Consider the following 10,861-nt stretch of genomic DNA (forward strand, 5'->3'; position numbering starts at 1 on the left):
TCTTGACACGAAAGCATTACCTGTGCGTACCATCTTTCGGCTCCCCGCGGCTCAGGTACGCTACAATACACTTAATGTCTGTGATTCCAGGCCGGGCTGTGTGTTGGCTCCGTCAGCGGCGGGGAGCGTGGTTTGTGCTGCTGGCGCTTTGTTGTACCGTGGCGAACAAATGCTGTTTTCATATTTCCCTCCCCCATGTGTGCTGCATCACATGGGGTGTGTTGCCGCCTCCCCGTGTTCCGTTGCTGCCGCTGAACAAATAGCCGAATTTTACTAGACGCCTCGGGGTGAGTGAGGGATGGCGGGATGGAGTGTTGCGTTAACCCGCACGTACTATTCCCGCCACGAGTCACCGCCATGCCATATCCTCCAACACTCACTGCATCACTCCCTCACGGGCGCGACAGTGATTTTCCTTCCAAGACTGCACTGTAAAAAAAAATATGAGGTAAGAAAAGGGTAGATCTGTGTGAGCTAAAGGCAAACTTGGTCAAATGAGTGAATTACGAGCATAATTCATCCTTCCGCCGAAGCCAACCTTTTTCTTAAGGATAAATATTTTCGTAATTTACCCTCTGCAAATTACCTTTTCGTTACGCTAACAGTTTTCTGTGCATCACGTTTTCGGGATTTTTTTGTTCTCTATTCAACCTGCTATGCATTATAAAGGTAGCATAAGAATTGATTTTGGTGTGTGAATTCATGTGGTTATGGAAAGAAATCGTAGGTCGGCTCTTCAATAAGAGGGTATGAGGTGGTGATGTGTGGCACGTTTTCTTTGGATGCTGCTGGATAAATGCCAAGTCCCGCTCCTAGGTGTAAATGTTTTGCTGTTATTTGTGTGTGTTAAAGAGTTATGCACGTGGTTGTGGTGTGTCAGAGGTTGTGGAATACAATTGCTAGCTACTGTGAGATGTTTGAAGTGTTACTGATGTCCAGTGTAGTGACACTCAGTGATATTTCGTTTTGTGTCCAGAAGTAATTAATTTACTATTATTTGTGTGTGTTAAGGAGACTTGCATGTAATTATGGCACATCTGAGGTTCTGAAACCAATTTACTATCCACTGTAATATGTTTTAGATGTTGCTGGTGTGTAGTGCAGTGGCTTTGAGTCACATTTCGGCTGTGTCCGGGTTTTCACGTCTTGGATAAGCAAGAACAAGATCAGAATCAACAAGAGAGAAGGCGCAAAAAAGGTGCCAGCTACTGACAACGAGGAGAAATATACGATTTTCGATATTTCCACGGAAATGTATCACCTGCACTACTTGTCTGTGTAGGAGAGTGCAGTAAACATTGGGCTGTGCCAAGGGTCACGAAGGCTTAAGGTCAAGGTAAGGGAAGGTATCAGGATTGCATGAGCAAGGCCAAACATGGTCGAAGGATACACACGTGTCTTGCCTTCGAACTTTGAAGAAAATATTCTTAATTTTTGTAATCCGGAGTGACCAATAGATATTACGAATTGAAAGCAAGGTTGTTGGGTTTGTTTTCACGAATATTTTATAATTTTTTGCAACAGTTGCATGGAAGGTCCAAGCCCTCATCACCTTGAAGTTTTGAAAGGATTATTTTCTGTTGCCAGAATAGTTACACTGTATCTCTTGGTGATATAAATTTTCTTTAGTGAGCAAGTCACCCAAGCTTATTAATGGTGAATTAAGTGCAGGTCAGTGGAGAACAGGAAGTGGCAGATGAGCAACCTGCAGACAGAAGGCTGCCCCAGTATTGTGCCAAGAACGGCATGTCACATGATAGATACCAGCCTGCACTCACACCTATAAAACAAAACCACGTGCATATGAGTAGGGATGTAATCAGAGAGGGGTTCACAGCCACCCCACCCCACACCAGCATGGGACCTCCACTCAGCAGCACAGAACATGATGACTGTAATCCTCCCTTCTTTCTCTGTTTCACACACTTCCACCCAATTCAAGTAAACCTACAATTACTTCAAGGAAAAGTCAACAAGTCACTCATTTTTCAGTGTAGATTGTAAAGCTGTTTACTGATATTAAAAGTCTTTTTATCATATAAGAAATCCTAAAGTCTCATGTCTCCCTTCAGTTTGGTGTGCAGGAAAGGGTATTCCACTATACTGAATGCCCTGCTGAAAGATTATCCATACCTTGGAGATTCCGTAAGTAATTTTATATCTGTTGACTAGAATATCTAGTGAATATCTGTATTTTTTATAGATAACACATTAAACACTATATTGATTTTAATTGTTGATTCTCAAAATCTTGTAAATTTCATCGGTGCTAGAGGCAGTCACTGAGGAACAAGATGAAGCTTTTAAGGCTGCCATTAACATCAAGCTGTATTCTGGAGCAAAAAAAAAAAAAAAAAAAAAGTTGTCAAGACAGAAATCGAGGTGAGAAACGAGCCATTCAGGAAGAGAGTGTCAGGGACAATGATGGTTTGGTGAAGCGTCAGAAACCTGAGATATGTGTTCATGTGATATCTGCTTGGTGTACGTGTGGCTGGTTACATCCCTCGGCGTGTGTTCCTAGCCACTGATTGATTGTTGCATAGTTGTTAGTGAGCTGGTCTCATGTTCTATAGTCCCAGTATGATTTTTTCCAAGGCAGTTGCCTGGGAAGAGAGGTAGTCCTATTTATCTATGCAAGTAGAGCTATATAGGCTCATTCGTTGCTTGGGGATATAATTTAATAATTCCTGGCTTGTGTATTTCAGGATTTGTCTCAAGATAATGATGAAGATGTCATCCATCTTCATTTGAATGTAGTGCAGCAGGAGATGAGGACAGCTACTCCTGACTTCCAGCAGTGCCAGCGGAAGATGGAGAGAACATTGTCATACAGGCAGCGAAGGAGGTATAATCCTGAGCTTTCTGTGGCGAAAGTTTTTGAGGACTTTCCAACACTACGGTACAGGAACTTTGTGAGGACTTTTCTCGTTTTGTTTTCTTTTTCACACATTGTTTATATCTAGTCTGTTGTGAAGCTGACCACTGATACATTTTCAATAAAGTAGGAACCATTACGTCATGTATGCAAATAGTAAATTTTATGAATATAATAATGCACATAATTTTCAATGAGATGAGTTACACGAACTCATAAGAAAATGTTGTGTTTAATATTTTCAGCTTGAAATTGAGCCCAAAATGACAAATGCGGGCACCCCAGGTGTGATGTGAGATAAAGTACACGTAATGAAATTCTCCAAGCAAAGGTGTAAAAGTTATCATAAGTTTTACAGCCAATACCTGGACAATCTATCCAGCACTCTGAAAGAAGAAAGGAAAGGTACAGCCTGGAAAAGCAACAGAAGCATGTGTATCTAATTCACCTCATGTACTGTGTGTATAAATGGTAAAGTAAGTCTGATGTCTTCAGTAATTGTGTAAGGTGGGGTAAAGAATGTCAAAATATTATTTCCAGGTCGTAAATGGTGATTATGGGACAGACTGAGGGAGGGCTCAAAAGTTGTATTATGAGTGTTGATGGTTAGGCTGACAGGTAGATTATATGACTGATCCCAGATTTCTACTTTCACTATATGATCAAGTCTGCAACCCCCACCCTGGTGACAGCAGGGAGCCGCTTCAACGAAATGACCACCAACTTCACTGGTGGAGGTGAGGCCTTTTTTCATTATTTTGGCTATTTGCAGTTGACTGTCCAGAAGAAGAAGAAAAAAAAAAAAAGATTCGAAAAAAAAATTAAAGGGAAACCAAAAGTCCCAGCAATTGGGTTCACAAGATGGAAAATCAGCATATAATTTTACTCCATAGAAAGGGTAAATTGAGTCAGCACAATTTTCCCCCATAGGAAGGATAAATTAGATGCACAAGGTGTAAATCAACATATAATTTTACCACAAGACCTAAATTGGCATTTCAGTTTACCCTTCGTAAGAGGTAAAACAAGTACTAAATTTACCTTTTTTTGATAAAGGATAAATTAGTCTCAGTTTAGCCTTTTATGCTGTAGGATAAACTATGTGTGATTTACCTTTTAAAGGGCAAACTATTTGAGACACTTGATTTACCTTTTTCTTACCCCCAATTACCCATTTTTTCTAAGCGTGTGCGCCGCTGAACACAAGAAACCACGGGACAGACACACAAGGCGTAGGGGAAAGTGAAAGTTGATGAGAACATAACATAAGAACATAAGAAATAAGGGAAGCTGCAAGAAGCGACCAGGCTTACACGTGGCAGTCCCTGTATGAAACACTCCTACCTATTTCCATCTGTTATCCCCATCCATAAACTTGTCTAATCTTCTCTTAAAGCTCTCTAGTGTCCTAATCTTCTCTTAAAGCTCTCTAGTGTCTTAGCACTAACTACATGATTACTGAGTCCGTTCCACTCATCTACCACTCTATTTGAGAACCAATTTTTTCCTATCTCCTTCCTAAACCTAAATTTTTCAAGCTTGAACCCGTTATTTCTTGTTCTACCCTGGTTGCTGATCCTAAGAATTTTGCTTACATCTCCCTTGTTATAACCCTTATACCACTTAAAGACTTCTATCAGGTCCCCTCTTAACCTACGTCTCTCTAGAGAATGTAAATTTAACCGCTTCAACCTCGCTTCGTAAGGAATACTCCTCATCCCCTGTATCCTTTTAGTCATTCTCCTCTGTACTGATTCTAATAGACCTATATCTTTCCTGTAATGTGGGGACCAGAACTGCACAGCGTAGTCTAGATGAGGTCTGACCAGCGCCAAGTATAATTTTAATATTACTTCCGGCCTTCTACTTTTAACACTCCTAAAAATGAATCCTAGTACCCTATTTGCCTTGTTTCTGGCTTCTATGCATTGTTTCCCTAGACGGAGTTCAGAGCTAACTATAACTCCTAAATCTTTCTCGTACCCTGTACCTACCAGAGTTTGGGTGTTTAATGTGTACTTATTGTGTGGGTTTCCTCTACCTACGCTAAGCACTTTGCGTTTATTGATATTAAATTGCATTTGCCATCTATCCGTCCATTCATTCATTCTATCTAAGTCTGTCTGCAAGGCGATGGCATCCGCTTCTGACCTAATTAATCTACCTATCTTTGTGTCATCCGCAAATTTACTAACATCGCTACTACTACTAGAAGAGAAGTAGATGTGTATTGTCTCCCTAAATATAATGGGATAAGGTTGAACTTCAAAACTAATGGAGTTGTTTTCCTCAAAAGTATAATGATTGCAGTTTCGACATATAGCCATTTTTGTATTCAGATGCAGCAGAAAACTTTAGAGGATGAATAACAACTTTACTTTTTACTTATAAATGGCAAGGATAGTGTCACCATAATATTCCTTACTGGCACCTGTGTAAGTATGTGTGTGTGTGTGTGTGTGTGTGTGTGTGTGTGTGTGTGTGTGCGTGTGTGTGCTATACGAGTACAGCGTCTCTCACCAGTAGTCACTCACTCCACGCTACAAGAGGCCAGAAATAATAGAGATGTAAGCAATTAAATATATGAGCTGCTGTTTCCTCTAAGTAAAGTTGGGCGCGGAGTACGAGCAGTTTTCTTTTTTTTTTTCAATATAATTTCACAATTTCATGCCTATACTACGTTTTTGCGCCTTGACTCTCTCTCTCTCTCTCTCTCTCTCTCTCTCTCTCTCTCTCTCTCTCTCTCTCTCTCTCTCTCTCTCTCTCTCTCTCTCTCTCTCAGGATCGTAACGTAATAGTCATCATGATACACCACCTAAAACAGAGAGTAGTGGAGGAAGCAGGCCACATCAAACAAGCCACGTGATGTAGTTGTGCCATGAAGGACTGGTGGGCAGCGAGAAGGTGGTGAGCGCAAAAGTAAACTCTCTGCCACTCCTGGGCTATATAATTACTTTGTAGCGACACCTGTCACCCATGCCGACACACACGTGTGTGTGTGTGTGTGTGTGTGTGTGTGTGTGTGTGTGTGTGTGTGTGTGTAAATCCGGCCGTCTGTCTATCTATCTACTAAATGATCGATAATAATAATAATAATAATAATAATAATAATAATAATAATAACAATAATACACGCCTTAAGCAATGGGACAACTTAAAGGACCTTCACCCAGCGGCTGGAGGTTCTTTAAAGTCTAATTTGGCTAAAGAGGCTGGATTATTGCAAAATAAATAAATAAATAAATAAAATAGAAAAATGGTCTTACTCCTCTTTAAAGCCTAATGTGGTTAAAGAGGCTGAATTATTACAAAAAAAAAAAAATTGCATAAGTCCTCTTTAAAGCCTAATTTGGTTAAAGAGGTTGAATTAAAAAAAATGCCCTAGTCCTCTTTAAAGGCTAATTTGGTTAAAGAGGCTGAATCATTAAAAAAAAAATGTCTTAGTCCTCTTTAAAGGCTAATTTGGTTAAAGAGGCTGAATTATTACAAAAAAAAAAGATTGCCTTAGTCCTTTTAAAGGCTAATTTGGTTATAGAGGCTGGGTTAGGTTGGTTATGTTGGTAAATAAGAAAAAAATGAAATAAAATAAAAGCTTACAAAAAGAAACCTGCAATTAAAATATGTAACTTTTCTTCAGAGAAACAAAAGCGTTTCATGTAACGGAGGCTGTTCTGATGCAATGCTCTTCATCAAACTTTTATTACAAGTTTGAATGGAATTAATTAATGAAAGCTGAGGTGTTGTGAGGCGAATGTTGCCTATAATCTTTCAATCCCGGCTTACCCATAAATACACATTTATTTATCAATCTATCTATCTAGCTTTCTCTTTATCTATCTATCCATATATATATATATATATATATATATATATATATATATATATATATATATATATATATATATATATATATATATATATATATATATATATATATATATATACACACACACAGGTGGAGTCTGATGGAGTGAGGACTATCCACATACTCCACAACATGCAATACCTGAGGATGCCTTCTGTGAAGGTGAAACGTTGCGAGTAATAAAGTGAAGAAAAGAAATACTCGTAACTCAGAATGTTTACCCTTTTCACCTCTAATATATATATATATATATATATATATATATATATATATATATATATATATATATATATATATATATATATATATATATATATATATATATATATATATATATATATATATATATATATATTTTTTTATGTAGGAAGGATACTGGCCAAGGGCAACAAAAATCTAATAAAAAAAAATGCCCACTGAAATGCCAGTCCCTTAAAAGGGTCAAAGCAGTGGTCAAAAATTGGTGGATAAGTGTCTTGAAACCTCCCTCTTGAAGGAATTCAAGTCATAGGAAGGTGGAAATACAGAAGCAGGCAAGGAGTTCCAGAGTTTACCAGAGAAAGGGATGAATGATTGAGAATACTGGTTAACTCTTGCGTTAGAGAGGTGGACAGAATAGGAGTGAGAGAGAGAAGAAAGTCTTGTGCAGCGAGGCCGCGGAAGGAGGGGAGGCATGCAGTTAGCAAGATCAGAAGAGCAGTTAGCATGAAAATAGCGGTAGAAGACAGCTAGAGATGCAACATTGCGGCGGTGAGAGAGAGGCTGAAGACAGTCAGTTAGAGGAGAGGAGTTGATGAGACGAAAAGCTTTTGATTCCACCCTGTCTAGAACAGCAGTATGAGTGGAACCCCCCCAGACATGTGAAGCATACTCCATACATGGACGGATAAGGCCCTTGTACAGAGTTAGCAGCTGGAGGGATGAGAAAAACTGGCGGAGACGTCTCAGAACACCTAACTTCATAGAAGCTGTTTTAGCTAGAGATGAGATGTGAAGTTTCCAGTTCAGATTATAAGTAAAGGACAGACCGAGGATGTTCAGTGTAGAAGAGGAAGACAGTTGAGTGTCATTGAAGAAGAGGGGATAGTTGTCTGGAAGATTGTGTCGAGTTGATAGATGGAGGAATTGAGTTTTTGAGGCATTGAACAATACTAAGTTTGCTCTGCCCCAATCAGAAATTTTAGAAAGATCAGAAGTCAGGCGTTTTGTGGCTTCCCTGCGTGATATGTTTACCTCCTGAAGGGTTGGACGTCTATGAAAAGACGTGGAAAAGTGCAGGGTGGTATCATCAGCATAGGAGTGGATAGGACAAGAAGTTTGGTTTAGAAGATCATTAATGAATAATAAGAAGAGAGTGGGTGACAGGACAGAACCGTGAGGAACACCACTGTTAATAGATTTAGGAGAAGAACAGTGACCGTCTACCACAGCAGCAATAGAACGGTCAGAAAGGAAACTTGAGATGAAGTTACAGAGAGAAGGATAGAAACCGTAGGAGGGTAGTTTGGAAATCAAAGCTTTGTGCCAGACTCTATCAAAGGCTTTTGATATGTCCAAGGCAACAGCAAAAGTTTCACCAAAGTCTCTAAAAGAGGATGACCAAGACTCAGTAAGGAAAGCCAGAAGATCACCAGTAGAGCGGCCTTGACGGAACCCATACTGGCGATCAGATAGAAGGTTGTGAAGTGATAGATGTTTAAGAATCTTCCTGTTGAGGATAGATTCAAAAACTTTAGACAAGCAGGAAATTAAAGCAATAGGACGGTAGTTTGAGGGATTAGAGCGGTCACCCTTTTTAGGAACAGGTTGAATGTAGGCAAACTTCCAGCAAGAAGGAAAGGTAGATGTTGACAGACAGAGCTGAAAGAGTTTGACTAGGCAAGGTGCAAGCACGGAGGCACAGTTTCGGAGAACAATAGGAGGGACCCCATCAGGTCCATAAGCCTTCCGAGGGTTTAGGCCAGCGAGGGCATGGAAAACATCATTACGAAGAATTTTAATACGAGGCATGAAGTAGTCAGAGGGTGGAGGAGAGGGAGGAACAAGCCCAGAATCGTCCAAGGTAGAGTTTTTAGCAAAGGTTTGAGCAAAGAGTTCAGCTTTAGAAATAGATGTGATAGCAGTGGTGCCATCTGGTTGAAGTAGAGGAGGGAAAGAAGAAGAAGCAAAGTTATTGGAGATATTTTTGGCTAGATGCCAGAAATCACGAGGGGAGTTAGATCTTGAAAGGTTTTGACATTTTCTGTTAATGAAGGAGTTTTTGGCTAGTTGGAGAACAGACTTGGCATGGTTCCGGGCAGAAATATAAAGTGCATGAGATTCTGGTGAAGGAAGGCTTAAGTACCTTTTGTGGGCCACCTCTCTATCATGTATAGCACGAGAACAAGCTGTGTTAAACCAAGGTTTAGAAGGTTTAGGACGAGAAAAAGAGTGAGGAATGTACGCCTCCATGCCAGACACTATCACCTCTGTTATGCGCTCAGCACACAAAGACGGGTCTCTGACACGGAAGCAGTAGTCATTCCAAGGAAAATCAGCAAAATACCGCCTCAGGTCCCCCCAACTAGCAGAGGCAAAACGCCAGAGGCACCTTCGCTTAGGGGGATCCTGAGGAGGGATTGGAGTGATAGGACAAGATAAAGATATGAGATTGTGATCGGAGGAGCCCAACGGAGAAGAAAGGGTGACAGCATAAGCAGAAGGATTAGAGGTCAGGAAAAGGTCAAGAATGTTGGGCGTATCTCCAAGACGGTCAGGAATACGAGTAGGGTGTTGCACCAATTGCTCTAGGTCATGGAGGATAGCAAAGTTGTAGGCTAGTTCACCAGGATGTTCAGTGAAGGGAGAGGAAAGCCAAAGCTGGTGGTGAACATTGAAGTCTCCAAGAATGGAGATCTCTACAAAAGGGAAGAGGGTCAGAATGTGCTCCACTTTGGAAGTTAAGTAGTCAAAGAATTTCTTATAGTCAGAGGAGTTAGGAGAGAGGTATACAGCACAGATAAATTTAGTATGAGAATGACTCTGTAGTCGTAGCCAGATGGTGGAAAACTCGGAAGATTCAAGAGCGTGGGCACGAGAGCAGGTTAAGTCATTGCGCACATAAACGCAGCATCCAGCTTTGGATCGAAAATGAGGATAGAGAAAGTAGGAGGGAACAGAAAAGGGGCTACTGTCAGTTGCCTCAGACACCTGAGTTTCAGTGAGGAAAAGAAGATGAGGTTTAGAAGAGGAGAGGTGGTGTTCTACAGATTGAAAATTAGATCTTAGACCGCGAATGTTGCAGAAGTTAATGAAGAAAAAGTTGAGGGGGGTGTCAAGACACTTAGGGTCGTCGACGGAAAGGCAGTCCGACCTGGGGACATTTATGGTCCCCTCCCCAGATGGGGACTCCGAGGCTGGTGTAGGAGTCGCCATGATTTTAAAATTTTTTGAGTGAAGGGTGTGTGTGTTATTAGGTGCTTGTAGTTTTGTGTGGAGGAAGAGAGTTGTCTTTAGAGGGCAGGCTGTGACTACCCCCTTGTGTTGTGAGACACAAAGGGAAACGTTCAGTGAGGTCACAGCTGGGTTTAATGATAAGTTCACAGCACCCCCTGAACAGTGCTTTAGACCTCACTGGGAGTAATTATCGTTTCGGCAGGTGTCTACTGCCTCCTCCTATATATTCTCCTCCTCTCAATCATTCATCCCTTTCTCTGGTAAACTCTGGAACTCCTTGCCTGCTTCTGTATTTCCACCTTCCTATGACTTGAATTCCTTCAAGAGGGAGGTTTCAAGACACTTATCCACCAATTTTTGACCACTGCTTTGACCCTTTTAGGGACTGGCATTTCAGTGGGCATTTTTTTTATTAGATTTTTGTTGCCCTTGGCCAGTATCCTTCCTACATAAAAAAAAAAAAAAAAAATATATATATATATATATATATATATATATATATATATATATATATATATATATATATATATATATATATATATATATATATATATATATATATATATATATGTATATATATATATATATATATATATATATATATATATATATATATATATATATATATATATATATATATATATATATATATATATATATATATATATATATATATATATACACCA

General features: G+C 39.9%; 1 protein-coding gene across 1 annotated transcript in view; it reads right to left on the reverse strand.

Moving 5' to 3' along the window:
* Positions 1-141: 141 nt before the first annotated feature.
* Positions 142-10,861, reverse strand: part of LOC135098857 (uncharacterized) — a 79,804-nt gene continuing 69,084 nt past the window's right edge. Inside the window, exon 4 of the mRNA XM_064001256.1 lies at positions 142-429. Within this exon, the coding sequence (XP_063857326.1) occupies positions 377-429 (53 nt within the window). The 3' untranslated portion in view covers positions 142-376. The remainder of the gene's footprint in view (positions 430-10,861) is intronic.

The sequence above is a fragment of the Scylla paramamosain genome, unplaced genomic scaffold (genome assembly GCF_035594125.1).
Source record: "Scylla paramamosain isolate STU-SP2022 unplaced genomic scaffold, ASM3559412v1 Contig88, whole genome shotgun sequence".
Lineage (NCBI taxonomy): Eukaryota > Metazoa > Arthropoda > Malacostraca > Decapoda > Portunidae > Scylla > Scylla paramamosain.